Source organism: Salvelinus alpinus, chromosome 21, assembly GCF_045679555.1.
Source record: "Salvelinus alpinus chromosome 21, SLU_Salpinus.1, whole genome shotgun sequence".
Lineage (NCBI taxonomy): Eukaryota > Metazoa > Chordata > Actinopteri > Salmoniformes > Salmonidae > Salvelinus > Salvelinus alpinus.
The window spans coordinates 18,438,129-18,457,322 of record NC_092106.1 but is presented as its reverse complement, the minus strand read 5'-3'; the positions used below and the strand labels follow the sequence as shown (position 1 = coordinate 18,457,322).

At 50.3% G+C, this 19,194-nt stretch overlaps 1 protein-coding gene across 1 annotated transcript in view; it reads left to right on the top strand.

Annotated features, from left to right (window-relative positions):
* The window catches only part of LOC139547959 (protocadherin-16-like), a 210,539-nt gene that overhangs the window by 146,232 nt on the left and 45,113 nt on the right, over positions 1-19,194 (top strand). Inside the window, exon 3 of the mRNA XM_071357191.1 lies at positions 16,218-16,406. Within this exon, the coding sequence (XP_071213292.1) occupies positions 16,218-16,406 (189 nt within the window). The remainder of the gene's footprint in view (positions 1-16,217; positions 16,407-19,194) is intronic.

The following is a 19,194-nucleotide window of genomic DNA, read 5'->3' as shown; positions in this document are numbered from 1 at the left end:
AATTCTGCTCTGCATGCATTATTTGGTGTTCTACGTTGTACACGGAGGATATTTTTGCAGAATTCTGCATGCAGAGTCTCAATTTGGTGTTTGTCCCATTTTGTGAAATCTTGGTTGGTGAGCGGACCCCAGACCTCACAACCATAAAGGGCAATGGGCTCTATGACTGATTCAAGTATTTTTAGCCAGATCCTAATTGGTATGTTGAAATTTATGTTCCTTTTGATGGCATAGAATGCCCTTCTTGCCTTGTCTCTCAGATCGTTCACAGCTTTGTGGAAGTTACCTGTGGTGCTGAGGTTTAGGCCGAGGTATGTATAGTTTTTTGTGTGCTCTAGGGCAACGGTGTCTAGATGGAATTTGTGGTCCTGGCGACTGGACCTTTTTTGGAACACCATTATTTTGGTCTTACTGAGATTTACTGTCAGGGCCCAGGTCTGACAGAATCTGTGCAGAAGATCTAGGTGCTGCTGTAGGCCCTCCTTGGTTGGTGACAGAAGCACCAGATCATCAGCAAACAGTAGACATTTGACTTCGGATTCTAGTAGGGTGAGGCCAGGTGCTGCAGACTGTTCTAATGCCCTCGCCAATTCGTTGATATATATGTTGAAGAGGGTGGGGCTTAAGCTGCATCCCTGTCTCACCCCACGACCCTGTGTGAAGAAATGTGTGTGTTTTTTGCCAATTTTAACCGCACACTTGTTGTTTGTGTACATGGATTTTATAATGTCGTATGTTTTTCCCCCAACACCACTTTCCATCAATTTGTATAGCAGACCCTCATGCCAAATTGAGTCGAAGGCTTTTTTGAAATCAACAAAGCATGAGAAGACTTTGCCTTTGTTTTGGTTTGTTTGGTTGTCAATTAGGGTGTGTAGGGTGAATACATGGTCTGTTGTACGGTAATTTGGTAAAAAGCCAATTTGACATTTGCTCAGTACATTGTTTTCATTGAGGAAATGTACGAGTCTGCTGTTAATGATAATGCAGAGTATTTTCCCAAGGTTACTGTTGACGCATATTCCACGGTAGTTATTGGGGTCAAATTTGTCTCCACTTTTGTGGATTGGGGTGATCAGTCCTTGGTTCCAAATATTGGGGAAGATGCCAGAGCTAAGGACGATGTTAAAGAGTTTTAGTATAGCCAATTGGTATAGCCAATTGCCAATTGGTATAGCCAATCTCTCTCTCTCTCTCTCTCTCTCTCTCTCTCTCAGAAGAAAATATTACTCATGTAGCTTGTGGCAAAACCACCCAATCAGGGCCTCTGCTGCCAAACCAAACAGACCAATGATGGAGTAGGTGTGCAGCAGCATACCAACTGGCCAATTAACACACACATCAGCAAGAGGCTCCAACCACACAAACATACTAGCTAAAATATATTACCCAACAGGAGTCCAACATCAGTGGAGAGAGATACACCGTGTGTTGCCTCTACTCCAGACCTCTACTCCAGACCTCTACTCCAGACCTCTACTCCAGACCTCTACCCCAGACCTCTACTCCAGACCTCTGCTCCAGACCTCTACTCCAGACCTCTACTCCAGACCTCTACCCCAGACCTCTACTCCAGACCTCTACTCCAGACCTCTACTCCAGACCTCTACTCCAGACCTCTACTCCAGACCTCTACTCCAGACCTCTGCTCCAGACCTCTGCTCCAGACCTCTGCTCCAGACCTCTACTCCAGACCTCTACTCCAGACCTCTACTCCAGACCTCTACTCCAGACCTCTGCTCCAGACCTCTGCTCCAGACCTCTACTCCAGACCTCTACTCCAGACCTCTACTCCAGACCTCTACTCCAGACCTCTGCTCCAGACCTCTACTCCAGACCTCTACTCCAGACCTCTACTCCAGACCTCTACTCCAGACCTCTACCCCAGACCTCTACTCCAGACCTCTACTCCAGACCTCTACTCCATACCTCTACTCCAGACCTCTGCTCCAGACCTCTGCTCCAGACCTCTGCTCCAGACCTCTACTCCAGACCTCTGCTCCAGACCTCTACTCCAGACCTCTGCTCCAGACCTCTACTCCAGACCTCTACTCCAGACCTCTACTCCAGACCTCTACTCCAGACCTCTACTCCAGACCTCTGCTCCAGACCTCTGCTCCAGACCTCTGCTCCAGACCTCTGCTCCAGACCTCTACTCCAGACCTCTACTCCAGACCTCTACTCCAGACCTCTACTCCAGACCTCTGCTCCAGACCTCTACTCCAGATCTCTGTTTCAGCTCTGTTCACACTGGGCTCTGTTTCAGGACTATGAAATGGTAGTAGCAGGGTTATACGAGGTCACGCATACTGTACTAACAGTTTGTAGAACAAACAGTATGTTCATTCTTAGTGATGAACATTCATAGTTTACAAATGTCATAGTGTAGAGAGGGAAAACATAAGGGTGGTCAATCCAAGCTCTCGTTCAGTCAGTCAGTTCTCAGTGTTCTGTTCTGTAGGGAAATGGATTTCTATAAATAGTTCCCACCCAGAGCTGGGACGTGTTCTCCTCAAGGCCAACATGGCTTCTTCTGGCTCCATCTACAGGGACCAACCACAGAGTGAGAACCAGGGTGGGCCAGGACAGAACAGAACACAGACAGAGGATGCGTCCAAAATGTGCACTACACTATGTAGGGAATAGGGTGCCATTTGGGAAGCAGACAGAGCATCCAAACCCTTCAGGCACAATAGACTATAAGTGTAGAGCAGAAATGTACCATCTCCTCTCTCCAGCCAGAGAGAGATTGTGCGACAGTGTTGGCTGGAAAGAAGGTTCCACACAGCAGCAATCTGATGGGTGAACTGAACCCAAACCACAGTGCCCCAGTTATCTTTGGATCCTCCTTCAGTATGTTTAGCTGAGTCCCCAGCCAAAAGTGAATGTCTCCCCAAACTCTTTCTCTTCTCACTCTCTCTTTCCCTCTTTCCTTCTCCCTCTGGCCTGTGTCTCCTCACTCTGCAGTCTCTCTCTCAACCTGTCCCTTTTCTCCTCTCCTTCCTCGCTCTCTCTCTCTCCCACCTCCCTCTCTCCCTCTCTCCAACCTCAGTCCTCCTATCTCCGCCTCGCTTCATAAGACATCTCCACCAGGCTCTACTGTACTCTCACACTGAGTAGAGCGACAACTCTGCTGGCTTCCAACCATCATCTAACAACTCTCCTGCCTTTGAACTTCTAATCCAATAAAAAGGGACCGTTTGCCCAACACAGCAGCACCACAGTGGGCAGAGCAGAGACCCAGCAGAAGAGGAGAGAAGCCTGAACAATATAAAACAGACTCAGAGGATCACAGTACCAAGCTAAGAGGACAGATTGGGCTCTGGTCAAAAGTAGTTCACTATGTAGGGAATAGGGTATCATTTGGGATGCAGAGTATGAGTACAGCAGAGGTCACTGTAGAGGGGACAGAAGATGGTGATATCCGATACCTGTTAATTTTACATGGGAAAGTGTGAGAACTCTTCTAGCCTGGTTACCATGTCTAAATGTAGTTCTCTTCTAGCCTGGTTACCAGGTCTAAATGTAGTTCTCTTCTAGCCTGGTTACCAGGTCTGTATATAATTATCTTCTAGCCTGGTTACCAGGTCTGTATGTAGTTCACTTCTAGCCTGGTTACCAGGTCTGTAATGTAGTTATCTTCTAGCCTGGTTAATACGGTAATCTGGGGGAGCTGTAACCTGTAGCATACTTCGTTCAGTCTCCTCAGGACTTTGAATGGCCCCACAAACCGCGGACCCAGCTTCCGGCAGGGCAGGCGGAGGGGCAGGTTTCGGGTCGAGAGCCAGACCCGGTCCCCCGGTGCGAACACCGGGGCCTCACTGCGAACACCGGGGCCTCACTGCGGTGGCGGTCGGCGCTCGCCTTCTGCCGCCTCACGGCCCGTTGCAGGTACACATGGGCGGCGTCCCAGGTCTCCTCTGAGCGCTTAAACCATTCGTCCACCTCAGGAGCTTCGATCTGGCTCTGATGCCAAGGTGCCAGAACCGGCTGATACCCCAGTACGCAGTGGAAGGGAGAGAGGTTAGTGGAGGAGTGGCGTAATGAGTTTTGGGCCAGCTCTGCCCAGGGGATGAACGCCGCCCACTCTCCCGGCTGGTCCTGGCAATATGAAACCTACCCACATCCTGGTTTACTCTCTCCACCTGCCTGTTACTCTCGGGGTGAAAACCTGAGGTGAGGCTGACCGAGACCCCCAGACATTCCATGAATGCTCTCCAGACCCTGGACGTGAACTGGGGACCCCGATCAGAGACTATGTCCTCAGGCACCCTGTAGTGCCGGAAGACGTGAGTGAACAGGGCCTCCGCAGTCTGTAGGGCCGTAGGGAGACCGGGCAAAGCGAGGAGATGGCAGGACTTAGAAAACCGATCCACAACGACCAGGATCGTGGTTATGCCCTCTGAGGGAGGAAGATCCGTCAGGAAGTCCACCGACAGGTGCGACCACGGCCGTTGTGGAACGGGTAGGGGTTGTAACTTCCGTCTGGGCAGGTGCCTGGGAGCCTACACCGAGCAGGAGGAAACATAAACCCTCACGTCCTTGGCCAAGGTAGACCACCAGTACTTCCCACTAAGGCAACGCACCGTCCGACTGATGCCAGGATGACCAGAGGAGGGTGACGTGTGGGCCCAATAGATCAAACGGTCGCGGACAGCAGATGGAACATACAGGCGCCCAGCTGGACACTGGGGGGGAGTGGGCTCTGTGCGTAACGCCCGCTCAATATCCGCGTCCAGCTCCCACACCACCGGTGCCACCAGGCAGGAGGCCGGAAGTATGGGAGTGTGATCCATGGACCGCTCCTCTGTGTCATACATCCGGGACAGTGCATCTGCCTTAGCGTTCTGGGAACCTGGTCTGTAGGACAGAGTGAAAACAAAACGGGTCAAGAACATTGCCCACCTTGCCTAGCGAGGGTTGAGTCTCCTCACCGCACGGATGTACTCCAGATTGGGGTGGTCAGTCCAGATGAGAAAAGGGTGTTTAGCCCCCTCAAGCCAATGTCTCCATGCCTTCAGAGCCTTGACAACAGCCAACAGCTCCCGGTCCCCCACATCATAGTTTCGAGCTTTGGTGGCCTCGGACGCATCCACCTCCACTATGAACGCCAAAGAGGGATCCGGATGAGCCAGCACAGGAGCCGAGGTAAACAGAGCCATCAGGTGACCAAAAGCCCTGTCAGCCTCAGCCGACCACTGCAGCCGTACCGGTCCCCCCTTCAGCAGTGAGGTAATGGGAGCTGCTAACTGACCAAAACCCTGGATAAACCTCCAGTAGTAGTTGGCAAACCATTGAAACTGCTGCACTTCCTTTACCGTGGTGGGAGTCGATCAATTACGCACGGCTGAAATGCGTTCACTCTCCATCTCCACCCCTGAAGTGGAAATGCGGTACCCTAGGAGGGAGACGGACTGTTGGAAGAACAGACATTTCTCAGCCTTGACGTACAGGTCATGCTCCAACAGTCGACCAAGAACCCTGCGCACCAGGGACACATGCGGAGTGTGTGGAGTTTATCAGAATGTTGTCGATATACACCACTACACCCTGCCCGTGCAGGTCCCGGAAAATGTCTTCAACAAAGGCCTGGAAGACTGATGGAGCATTCATCAACCCGTACGGCATGACGAGGTACTCATAGTGCCCTGAGGTGGTACTAAATGCCGTCTTCCACTCGTCCCCCTCCCGGATACGCACCAGGTTGTAAGCGCTCCTGAGATCCAATTTTGTGAAGAAGCGTGCCCCGTGCTTTGACTCGATCAAAACTGTCGATGAGAGGCAGCGGGTAGCTGTACCACACAGTGATCTGATTGATACCCCGATAGTCAATACATGGGCGCAGACCTCCATCCTTCTTCTTCACAAAAAAGAAAGGAGGAGGCAGGTGAAGTGGAGGGCCAAATGTATCCCTGCCCCAGGGATTTGGAGACATGTGTTTCCATAGCCGCCGTCTCCTCCTGTGACAGAGGATACACGTGACTCCTGGGAAGTGCTGCGTCTACCAGGAGATTTATCGCACAATCCCCTCGTCGATGGGGTGGTAATTGAGTCGCTTTCCTCTTACAGAAGGCGAGAGACAAATCGGCATATTTTAAGGGGATGCGCACGGTGGAGACCTGGTATGGACTTTCCACCATAGTCGCTCTGATGGAAACCCCTAAACACCTCCCTGAGCACTCTCGTGACCACCCATTGAGAGCCCCCTGTTGCCACGAAATAGTGGGGTCATGACATGCCAACCAGGATAGGCCCATCACCACGGGAAACGCAGGAGAATCAATAAGGAAGAGACTGATTCTCTCCTTGTGATCCTCCTGCGTAACCATGCTTAGTGGAGCGGTGGCCTCCGTAATCAGCCCTGACCCTAATGGTCGACTATCTAGGGCGTGCACAGGGAAGGGTATATCCACAGGAACAAGGGGAATCCCTAAACTATGTGCAAATGAACGGTTAATAAAATTCCCAGCTGTGCCTGAATCTACGAGCGCCTTATGCTGGGAATGCGGGGGAAATTCCGGAAATTTAATAAACACATACATGTGAGCAACAGGGGGCTCTGGATGAGCCTGGTGCCGACTCACCTGGGGTGACACAATAGTGCCCTGCCTGCTGCATCGACTCCCTGAGGAACCCCCCCAGCACCGACCAGCAGTGTGCCCTCTGCGGCCACAGATGGTGCAGGGAATGGCCCTCCTCCGTTCGCCCTAAGTGCAGCACCTCCCAGCTCCATGGGCGTCGGAGCGGAGGTGCTGGGGGATGGAATTGACAGGCCCCGATCCGGACGTCCGCGGGTAGCCAGCAGGTTGTCCAGCCGGATGGACAGGTCCACCAGCTGGTCCAACGTGAGGGTGGTGTCTCGGCAGGCCAACTCCCGACAGACGTCCTCGCGCAGACTGCACCGGTAGTGATCGATCAGGGCCCTGTCGTTCCATACCGTGCTGGTGGCCAGGGTACGGAAGTCCAAAGCGAAATCTTGCCCGCTCCTCGTCCCCTGCCTCAGGTGGAACAGACGTTCACCCGCCACTCGACCCTCAGGCGGGTGGTTGAAAACTGCCCGGAAGCGGCGGTTGAACTCTGCGTAATGGTCCAACGTGGGCCGCGTCTCCTTCACTCCATACGGCGTTGGCCCACTCCAGGGCTTTGCCTGAGAGGCAGGAGACGAGGGCGGACACGCTCTCACGTCCCGAAAGACCTGGAGTAGGAACCCCTGGCATCCGGCAGCCGTTCCATCATACTCCCTCGGGAGCGCGAGCCGAATCCCGCTGGGACCGGGTGAAGGAGGGGTGGACAGTGGGGCCTGCTGTAGTGGGGCTGTAGTGGGACCGGGTGAAGGAGGGGTGGACAGTGGGGCCTGCTGTAGTGGAGCTGTAGTGGGACCGGGTGAAGGAGGGGTGGACAGTGGGGCCTGCTGTAGTGGAGCTGTAGTGGGACCGGGTGAAGGAGGGGTGGACAGTGGGGCCTGCTGTAGTGTGGCTGTAGTGGGACCGGGTGAAGGAGGGGTGGACAGTGGGGCCTGCTGTAGTGGGGCTGTAGTGGGACCGGGTGAAGGAGGGGTGGACAGTGGGGCCTGCTGTAGTGTGGCTGTAGTGGGACCGGGTGAAGGAGGGGTGGACAGTGGGGCCTGCTGTAGTGGGGCTGTAGTGGGACCGGGTGAAGGAGGGGTGGACAGTGGGGCCTGCTGTAGTGGGGCTGTAGTGGGACCGGGTGAAGGAGGGGTGGACAGTGGGGCCTGCTGTAGTGGAGCTGGTGGAGGCGCTGGACGACCTCCTCTCTCCCAACGATCCATCGTCTGCAGCATGCGATCCATGGCGGTGCCCAGACGTTGCAATATGGTCGCGTGCTGCTGGACGCGCTCCTCTATCGCCACAGGGAGGGCGTCTGCTCCTGCTGACTCCATTCTTTGGATGAGTGATTCTGTAATGAGGTCTGTGTGTAGCTTGTGTAGAGGAGTCAGGCGCATGACAGCAGATATGAGTAAATACACGTAATTTACTCAAAAATAGACAAATACAATACAATGAAGCGAGCCCACATAACGGACCGTATTACATACAAACAAGTACTCACAAACAAACATGGGGGAACAAAGGGTTAAATAATGAACAAGTAATTGGGGGATTGAAACCAGGTGTGTAAGACAAAGACAAAACAAATGGAAAATGAAAAGTGGATCGGCGATGGCTCGAAGGTCGGTGACGTCGACCGCCGAACGCCGCCCGAACAAGGAGAGGGACCGACTTTGGCGGAAGTCGTGACAGTCTGTATGTAATTCTTTATCCAACACCTGTGACAGACTCATTGTCAACGAAATTCAAGAACAAAAACAGTTGGATGAAGCACACAAATACCTAGCTGTTGTTTACAAGCGTTTGAACAAGACAGCAGCTGATTGGCTAATGTCTACAGTTTGTATTGGGTGAGAGTTCAGTCACCCTGTGTAGAAGAGGTTAGAGTTCAGAGTTCAGCTTCACAGACACCTGGCTGTGTCCCAAATGTCATACCTGTACCCTATTCAGTGCATTGTTTTTGATCAGCCCATTATATAGGGGCCCTGAGCCTTATTCCATTAGCTGGAGGAGACTGTAACTGTTCCCTTTGATGGAAACCATGGATTCAAGATGGAAATGTATAACACAAAACACATACATCCCTGCCAAGACTTGAACTGAGCTGCACTGTTGGTTAACGTAAGTACAGTATGTGTTCACCGCTGTGACTATGGGTGTGTCCCAAATGACACCCTATTCCCTATGTCATGCACTACTTTTGACCAGAGCCCTATGGGGGGAAAGGAATAGGGTGCCATTTGGGACGCATACTGTATAAAGGGAAGGAACGGTCTGGCTGTGATTATAATTATACCAACACAACAGCAGATACCAGATTGACATTACGACATGGTGAGTGGACATCAATCTTCATCACATGGTTTTTATTGGTCTTAACACATTGTGAGTGATTTACACCTTCCCCTCATCTCTCTCTCTCTCCCTCCATCTCTGTTTCTCTATCTCTCTCACTATGTATGATATACAGCAGCTCCTTCCATCAGGACTTTTTAATGAAGACTTTTTAATGAACGCCAGAGACGTTATTGTATTGGGTTAATCATCCTCGTCACTCCGGGTTGTCTGTCTGTCTGTGGTTTGGCTAATTATTCTGTTTGCATTCCAAATGGCCCCGTATCCCAGTATTCCCTATAGTGCACTACTGTGCCATTTAGGACAAAGACATTCTGTCTCCGTCAGAATGAGGCTGCATTATAAACCAAGCCTGTCCGGCTGTGTGGAGATGGGATATACTGTCAACTGAAATGGCATCCTTTTCTCTATGTAGTGTACTACTTATGACCAGGGCTCATAGGGCACTTTGTAGGGAATGGGGTGCCATTTGGGACACACATCTCTAGACAGGCAGACCTAGTCCTCAGCCTCAGCTCCAGGGCTCCAGCCCCATGTCACTGATCTGCTGTTATTAACCTAGAATGAGAGAAGAATAGAGATTCCAGGTCCCTGTAGAGTTGAGATCATTCTGATTGCTCTTCTCAGGCGTAGCATTGTGAACGTTTAGGGTTCTATATCAATTCCATTGTACCTTCATTATAGTACAAAAAAACAACCCCTCTGCATTTGGAGCTAAATATATGCTTACGTTGAGAGGGTTTCGTTTAGAACAGGGTTATTATAGTCAAACATAGGATATCCACTGGATATGTTTGTCAATGTGTGTTTCCCTGAAATCAAGCGTGGAGAGATTGTAGATAACAGATGGATCAGTACATATGTCTCTATCATGTATAACAGACATCAGGCTGGTGAGAGCATGCTGAACTGGAGGTGAACCTGTCCACATGCCTCCTATTACTCCTGATATCTGTCTTCACAACATACTATACAGCCTCAAAGCTCGCAATCCCTGGACTTTACTTTTCTCTCTCTCTCTCTCTCTCTCTCTCTCTCTCTCTCTCTCTCTCTCTCTCTCTCTCTCTCTCTCTCTCTCTCTCTCTCTCTCTCTCTCTCTCTCTCTCTCTCTCTCTCTCTCTCTCTCTCTCTCTCTCTCTCTCTCTCTCTCTCTCTCTCTCTCTCTCTCTCTCTCTCTCTCTCTCTTTCTCTCTCTCTGTCTCTCTGTCCCTCTCTCTCTATTTCTGACCAGATTAGTATTCAGATGTTGTATCCAATCACTTCTGAGGCAGAGCTGTGGTGTGTGCGTGTGTGCGTGCGTGTGAGCTGTTGTTGGTGCCGTGCGCTTCTTGTCTCTCGGCAGTCATGTAGAACGTTAATTCATTAGTTCACCATTCACAACGGGCCTGCACTCTCTCTCTCTTTGTCTCTCTCTCTGTCTCTCTCTCTCTCTCTCTCTCTGGTAATCCTATCTATCTCGCTGGTAATCCTATCCATCTCTCTGGTCATCCTATCCATCTCTCTGGTCATCCTATCCATCTCTCTGGTCATCCTATCCATCTCTCTGGTAATCCTATCCATCTCTCTGGTACACCTATCCATCTCTCTGGTAATCCTATCCATCTCTCTGGTACACCTATCCATCTCTCTGGTCATCCTATCCATCTCTCTGGTCACCCTATCCATCTCTCTGGTCACCCTATCCATCTCGCTGGTAATCCTATCCATCTCTCTGGTACACCTATCCATCTCTCTGGTAATCCTATCCATCTCTCTGGTCATCCTATCCATCTCTCTGGTAATCTTATCCATCTCTCTGGTCACCCTATCCATCTCTCTGGTAATCCTATCCATCTCTCTGGTAATCCTATCCATCTCTCTGGTCACCCTATCCATCTCTCTGGTCACCCTCTCCATCTCTTTGGTCACCCTATCCATCTCTCTGGTCACCCTATCCATCTCTCTGGTCACCCTATCCATCCCTCTGGTCACCCTATCCATCTATCTGGTCACCCTATCCATCTCTCTGGTCACCCTATCCATCTCTCTGGTCACCCTATCCATCCCTCTGGTCACCCTATCCATCTCTCTCTCTGGTCACCCTATCCATCTCTCTGGTCACCCTATCCATCTCTCTGGTCACCCTATCCATCTCTCTGGTCACCCTATCCATCCCTATGGTCACCCTATCCATCTCTCTGGTCACCCTATCCATCTCTCTACTTGAAGAGATATTCTTCTCCTTGCTCAGCTTTTCATGTTATTCTTGGGGCCATGAGTTTTTCTCAACCACATGACCTACCCAGGAATAACCCCAGGTCCTAGTAATACTGTTCCACCACTCCACTGTTCATCCAGTCTTTGCAGCCACAGGCTAACACTTCTCGCTTCCCTATTTGGGAGACCTTCACTGTTTCTGTGTCTGACACACTTTTTAATGCTATGCTATAGGAGAGTATTTTCCCTCCAGCTTCAGTATGGCTGCTGTACTGTAATTGTGTTCATATGAGAGTAGCGAACTCTATAGCCTCTACCTCTGAATTCATAGTTCCATTCTTTCCCCTCAACTGTAAATCCCAGGTGCATTCTACCAGTTCATTTGTCAGCCCTCATATCATAAATATTTAATGTGAGTATTGTACAGGTGCCATTTGTTATGACGGTGGTATGGGCTAGGAAAATAAACATTCCTCCAGGTTGTGGCTGAAATGGAAAGTGACGTTTGGGTCTCCTCATATAGCTCTCTCACACACACACACACACACACACACACACACACACACACACACACACACACACACACACACACACACACACACACACACACACACACACACACACACACACACACACACACACACACACACACACACAAACAAATCAAGCCGTCTCCTACTGCCACGACTAACTCTCAGTGTTTAACCTGTCCAGGTTCTGTCATGCTAATGTGGTGAGAACAAGAGCAGCAGTGCAGTAGTTATAAATACAGTGCCTCCTGCCAGATAATATAATGTTGAAGTACAGCTACAGGTCCAGAGGGCTGCTGTGTTTTAACAGAGATGCTCTCCTCTCCTCAACAAGCTCCTGGTCTCTGTGCCCTCCCGTGGTTTACTATCCATCTCTTTGGTGTGTGTCTCTCTCTGCCAACATCACAGGCTCTCTCACTAGCTCTCTCAATGTCCTTTGGCTGTCGTTAGGCCAAACACACACACACACACACACACACACACACACACACACACACACACACACACACACACACACACACACACACACACACACACACACACACACACACACACACACACACACACATACACATACACATACACATACACATGCACGTGCGCATGCACAAATACACACACACACACACACACACACTTCTGTGTGTGTGCTGAGAATCATCATCACTTCTAATGAATGGTTTCCATCCTCGTACACTCACAGGAGCCAGGCCAGGACAGGACAGGACAGGAGTTAGGGCCAGGACAGGACAGGACAGGAGCCAGGACCAGGACAGGACAGGAGCCAGGACCAGGATAGAACAGGACAGGAGTTAGGGCCAGGACAGGACAGGACAGGAGTTAGGGCCAGGACAGGACAGGACAGGAGCCAGGACCAGGACAGGACAGGAGCCAGGACCAGGACAGAACAGGACAGGAGTTAGGGCCAGGACAGGACAGGACAGGAGCCAGGACCAGGACCAGGACAGGAGTTAGGGCCAGGACAGGACAGGACAGGACAGGATCCAGGACCAGGACAGGACAGGAGTTAGGGCCAGGACAGGACAGGAGCCAGGGCCAGGACAGGACAGGACAGGAGCCAGGACCAGGACAGAACAGGACAGGAGTTAGGGCCAGGACAGGACAGGACAGGAGCCAGGACCAGGACAGGACAGGAGTTAGGGCCAGGACAGGACAGGACAGGAGTTAGGGCCAGGACAGGACAGGTGCCAGGGCCAGGACAGGGCAGGACAGGAGCCAGGGCCAGGACCCGACAGGAGCCAGGGCCAGGACAGAACAGGACAGGAGTAAGGCCAGGACAGGAGCCAGGGCCAGGCCAGGGAAGTGTGTGCTTTTGATAAGCATGACTAGCTGTATTTTCCTTGGCCCAGTCCCTCATAGCTCTCTCCTAGCTGCCTTCTTAGACATAGAGCAGCCATACTGCACTAGAAGTACACATTGGAGACTCTATTTCATTTCATCAACTTCTCCTTTCCTTCCCAGAGAGATCCCCCCTTTTCTGTAGAGATGGAAGGAAAGAGAGAACTCTAATCAACTTGTGAGGCTTAACCCCATCTGTAATCTCTTTCTAGCTGCGATCCCGAGCCAACACTTGCAAACGATTACCCTGCCAGTACCCAGGAGGCTCTCTGATTGGCTTGTTTGGTTAGTGTAATCCAGGGAGCTGCTACAGTCTCCTTTCCTCAGCTGGCTGGTGGCTGGCTGGGTGGGGAGTTGGGCTGAACTGAGTGGAGGCTGTCTGTTATGAACCCACCAGCCCCAGCTATCAGCTCTCTCTGTACTGTAGATGTGAGGTGTATTAAAACCAGACGTTGAGGGGTAGAACGTTAGAGTTCTAATGTGGTGAGGCAGGGAAGCAGTGAGGCGTGCTGTGGGGGATACCCTCCTGCTCCCCATCCCCCCTCCCCCCTGTCACTGGGCTGTTCAGACAGTCGCCACTCCACTCCTGGACCAGCCTGGCTGTCTCTACTGCTGGCATCTCTCCCGGCTAAACGCAGGCAGGGCTGGAGAAGTCATCCTCTCCTCCCCTCCCTCCCTCCCTCCCTCCCTCCCTCCCTCCCTCCCTCCCTCCCTCCCTCACCCAGTGCCTCGCTCTACCAGAGGCAGTTTGGCTTGTGCTCTAACTCAGATAAATAACACAGATGAGAAGTAAAGACTCACTCCAACAGCACCTGGTGTCCTATACTATCCTGTCCTGTTACTGTCCTGTTACTGTCCTGTACTGTACTGCCCTGTCCTGTACTGTTACTGTCCTGTTACTGTCCTGTCCTGTACTGTTACTGTCCTGTTACTGTCCTGTACTCTTACTGTCCTGTCCTGTACTGTTACTGTCCTGTTACTATCCTGTCCTGTTACTGTCCTGTTACTGTCCTGTACTGTTACTGTCCTGTTCTGTTACTGTCCTGTACTTTTACTGTCCTGTCCTGTCCTGTCCTGTACTGTACTGTACTGTACTGTACTGTTACTGTCCTGTACTATTACTGTCCTGTACTGTTACTGTCCTGTACTGTTACTGTCCTGTACTGTTACTGTTCTGTACTGTTACTGTCCTGTACTTTTACTGTCCTGTCCTGTACTGTACTGTACTTTACTGTTACTGTCCTGTCCTGTACTGTCCTGTACTGTTACTGTCCTGTCCTGTCCTGTCCTGTACTGTTACTGTCCTGTACTGCCCTGTCCTGTTCTGTACTGTTACTGTACTGTTACTGTCCTGTCCTGTTACTGTCCTGTACTGTTATTGTTCTGTCCTGTTACTGTCCTGTACTGTCCTGTACTGTTACTGTCCTGTTCTGTACTGTTACTATCCTGTACTGTTACTGTCCTGTACTGTTACTGTCCTGTACTGTTACTATCCTGTCCTGTACTGTTACTGTCCTGTACTGTTACTGTCCTGTACTGTACTGTCCTGTCCTGTTACTGTCCTGTCCTGTCTTGTACTGTTACTGTCCTGTACTGTTACTGTCTTGTACTGTCCTGTACTGTTACTGTCCTGTACTGTCCTGTCCTGTTACTGTCCTGTACTGTTACTGTCCTGTACTGTCCTGTCCTGTTACTGTCCTGTACTGTTACTGTACTGTTACTGTTCTGTCCTGTTACTGTCCTGTACTGTTACTGTCCTGTCCTGTTACTGTCCTGCTCTGTACTGTTACTGTCCTGTACTGTTACTGTCCTGTCCTGTACTGTTACTGTCCTGTCCTGTCCTGTTGTTACTGTCCTGTCCTGTACTGTTACTATCCTGTACTGTTACTGTCCTGTACTGTTACTGTCCTGTACTGTTACTGTCCTGTCCTGTACTGTTACTGTCCTGTACTGTACTGTCCTGTACTGTACTGTTACTGTCCTGTACTGTTACTGTTACTGTCCTGTACTGTACTGTACTGTCCTGTACTGTTACTGTCCTGTACTGTACTGTACTGTTACTGTCCTGTACTGTTACTGTCCTGTCCTGTACTGTTACTGTCCTGTCCTGTACTGTTACTGTCCTGTACTGTACTGTCCTGTACTGTTACTGTCCTGTACTGTACTGTACTGTTACTGTCCTGTACTGTTACTGTCCTGTCCTGTACTGTTACTGTCATGTACTGTTACTGTCCTGTACTGTTACTGTCCTGTCCTGTACTGTTACTGTCCTGTACTGTTACTGTCCTGTCCTGTACTGTTACTGTCCTGTACTGTTACTGCCCTGTCCTGTACTGTTACTGTGCTTTATTGTGTTTGTTCTCGTTCATACTAGTGGTACTATCCAAAAGGATCCTACAGGGTATATACTCAAATACATTGGTCTCGAAAAGGTCATTTTCCAAGGACAAATTATGTGCTTTCTTCAGCTGTCCAAAAGTAGTTTATGGTAGTGGAATAATTTAATTTTTTTAAGTCAACATCCAGTGTCCTCCAAAAGTTGCACAATATTTCCTTATCTGTCTAGCTCCTATTTGAATATTTCCTTATCTGTCTAGCTCCTGGCTGAATATTTCCTTATCTGTCTAGCTCCTGGCTGAATATTTCCTTATCTGTCTAGCTCCTGGCTGAATATTTCCTTATCTGTCTAGCTCCTGGCTGAATATTTCCTTATCTGTCTAGCTCCTGGCTGAATATTTCCTTATCTGTCTAGGTCCTGGCTGAATATTTCCTTATCTGTCTAGCTCCTGGCTGAATATTTCCTTATCTGTCTAGCTCCTGGCTGAATATTTCCTTATCTGTCTAGCTCCTGGCTGAATATTTCCTTATCTGTCTAGCTCCTGGCTGAATATTTCCTTATCTGTCTAGCTCCTGGCTGAATATTTCCTTATCTGTCTAGCTCCTGGCTGAATATTTCCTTATCTGTCTAGCTCCTGGCTGAATATTTCCTTATCTGTCTAGCTCCTGGCTGAATATTTCCTTATCTGTCTAGCTCCTGGCTGAATATTTCCTTATCTGTCTAGCTCCTGGCTGAATATTTCCTTATCTGTCTAGCTCCTACTGTAGGTGTGTTCTTGTGTCTTCCTCTCTGTAGGTGTAACAGTGAAAGTTCCCCTTAAGACAAACTGTCTAACCCATAAATCCTTTTCTTTTATCTCCCTCTTTCCAGGTGACAGCGACAGACGCGGACGGCGGCTCCTTCGGCTCCATCAGTTACTCTCTGGGGTCAGGCATCAACAGTGCTGTCCCCTCCCAGTTCTCTGTAGGGAAGGAGACAGGACAGATCTGTACCAACGTGGCTCTGGACAGGGACCAGGGACCAACCAGCTACGACTTTACTGTCACCGCCGTGGACGGGGTGAGTCTCCTACTGTATCTCTCCTTCCCTCTGCACTCTTCTCTCTATTTACCCTCCACTATCGATCTATCCCTCCACCTTCCTCAACCTCTCCCTAACAAGTCCAGCAGTGGACGGGGTGAGTCTATTGTCTCCTCTAACTCTCCTCCTTTCTTCTCCCTCCCTCCACATCTCTCCACCCTTCTCTCTCTCTACACCAACTCCTTAGCTATCTCTCCACCCTCCTCTCTCTCTTGACCAACTCCTTAGCTATCTCTCCACCCTCCTCTCTCTCTAGACCAACTCCTTAGCTATCTCTCCACCCTCCTCTCTCTCTCGACCAACTCCGTAGCTATCTCTCCATCCTCTCTCTCTCTCTCTAGACCAACTCGTTAGCTATCTCTCCATCCTCCTCTCTCTCTACACCAACTCGTTAGCTATCTCTCCATCCTCCTCTCTCTCTATACCAACTCGTTAGCTATCTCTCCATCCTCCTCTCTCTCTACACCAACTCCTTAGCTATCTCTCCACCCTCCTCTCTCTCTAGACCAACTCCTTAGCTATCTCTCCATCCTCTCTCTCTAGACCAACTCCTTAGCTATCTCTCCACCCTCCTCTCTCTCTAGACCAACTCCTTAGCTATCTCTCCACCCTCCTCTCTCTCTAGACCAACTCCTTAGCTATCTCTCTATCCTCTCTCTCTAGACCAACTCCTTAGCTATCTCTCCACCCTCCTCTCTCTCTAGACCAACTCCTTAGCTATCTCTCCACCCTCCTCTCTCTCTAGACCAACTCCTTAGCTATCTCTCCCCCCTCCTCTCTCTCTAGACCAACTCCTTAGCTATCTCTCCATCCTCCTCTCTCTCTAGACCAACTCCTTAGCTATATCTCCATCCTCCTCTCTCTCTACACCAACTCCTTAGCTATCTCTCCACCCTCCTCTCTCTCTACACCAACTCCTTAGCTATCTCTCCATCCTCTCTCTCTAGACCAACTCCTAAGCTATCTCTCCACCCTCCTCTCTCTCTAGACCAACTCCTTAGCTATCTCTCCATCCTCCTCTCTCTCTAGACCAACTCCTTAGCTATCTCTCCACCCTCCTCTCTCTCTAGACCTACTCCTTAGCTATCTCTCCACCCTCCTCTCTCTCTAGACCAACTCCTTAGCTATCTCTCCACCCTCCTCTCTCTCTAGACCAACTCCTTAGCTATCTCTCCACCCTCCTCTCTCTCTAGACCAACTCCTTAGCTATCTCTCCACCCTCCTCTCTCTCTAGACCAACTCCTTAGCTATCTCTCCACCCTCCTCTCTCTCTAGACCAACTCCTTAGCTATCTCTCCATCCTCTCTCTCTAGACCAACTCCTTAGCTATCTCTCCACCCTCCTCTCTCTATAGACCTACTCCTTAGCTATCTCTCCACCCTCCTCTCTCTCTAGACCAACTCCTTAGCTATCTCTCCACCCTCCTCTCTCTCTAGACCAACTCCTTAGCTATCTCTCCACCCTCCTCTCTCGCTAGACCAACTCCTTAGCTATCTCTCCATCCTCATCTCTCTCTAGACCAACTCCTTAGCAATCTCTCCACCCTCCTCTCTCTCTAGACCAACTCCTTAGCTATCTCTCCACCCACCTCTCTCTCTAGACCAACTCCTTAGCTATCTCTCCACCCTCCTCTCTCTCTAGACCAACTCCTTAGCTATCTCTCCATCCTCCTCTCTCTCTAGACCAACTCCTTAGCTATCTCTCCATCCTCCTTTCTCTCTAGACCAACTCCTTAGCTATCTCTCCACCCTCCTCTCTCTCTAGACCAACTCCTTAGCTATCTCTCCACCCTCCTCTCTCTCTAGACCAACTCCTTAGCTATCTCTCCACCCTCCTCTCTCTCTAGACCAACTCCTTAGCTATCTCTCCATCCTCTCTCTCTAGACCAACTCCTTAGCTATCTCTCCACCCTCCTCTCTCTCTAGACCTACTCCTTAGCTATCTCTCCACCCTCCTCTCTCTCTAGACCAACTCCTTAGCTATCTCTCCACCCTCCTCTCTCTCTAGACCAACTCCTTAGCTATCTCTCCACCCTCCTCTCTCGCTAGACCAACTCCTTAGCTATCTCTCCATCCTCATCTCTCTCTAGACCAACTACTTAGCAATCTCTCCACCCTCCTCTCTCTCTAGACCAACTCCTTAGCTATCTCTCCACCCTCCTCTCTCTGTAGACCAACTCCTTAGCTATCTCTCCACCCTCCTCTCTCTCTAGACGAACTCCTTAGCTATCTCTCCACCCTCCTCTCTCTCTAGACCGACTCCTTAGCTATCTCTCCACCCTCCTCTCTCTCTAGACCAACTCCTTAGCTATCTCTCCATCCTCATCTCTCTCTAGACCAACTCCTTAGCTATCTCTCCACCCTCCTCTCTCTCTAGACCAACTCCTTAGCTATCTCTCCACCCTCCTCTCTCTCTAGACCAACTCCTTAGCTATCTCTCCACCCTCCTCTCTCTCTAGACCAACTCCTTAGCTATCTCTCCATCCTCCTCTCTCTCTAGACCAACTCCTTAGCTATCTCTCCACCCTCCTCTCTCTCTAGACCAACTCCTTAGCTATCTCTCCACCCTCCTCTCTCTCTAGACCAACTCCTTAGCTATCTCTCCATCCTCCTCTCTCTCTAGACCAACTCCTTAGCTATCTTTCCATCCTCCTTTCTCTCTAGACCAACTCCTTAGCTATCTCTCCATCCTCCTCTCTCTCTAGACCAACTCCTTAGCTATCTCTCCATCCTCCTCTCTCTCTAGACCAACTCCTTAGCTATCTCTC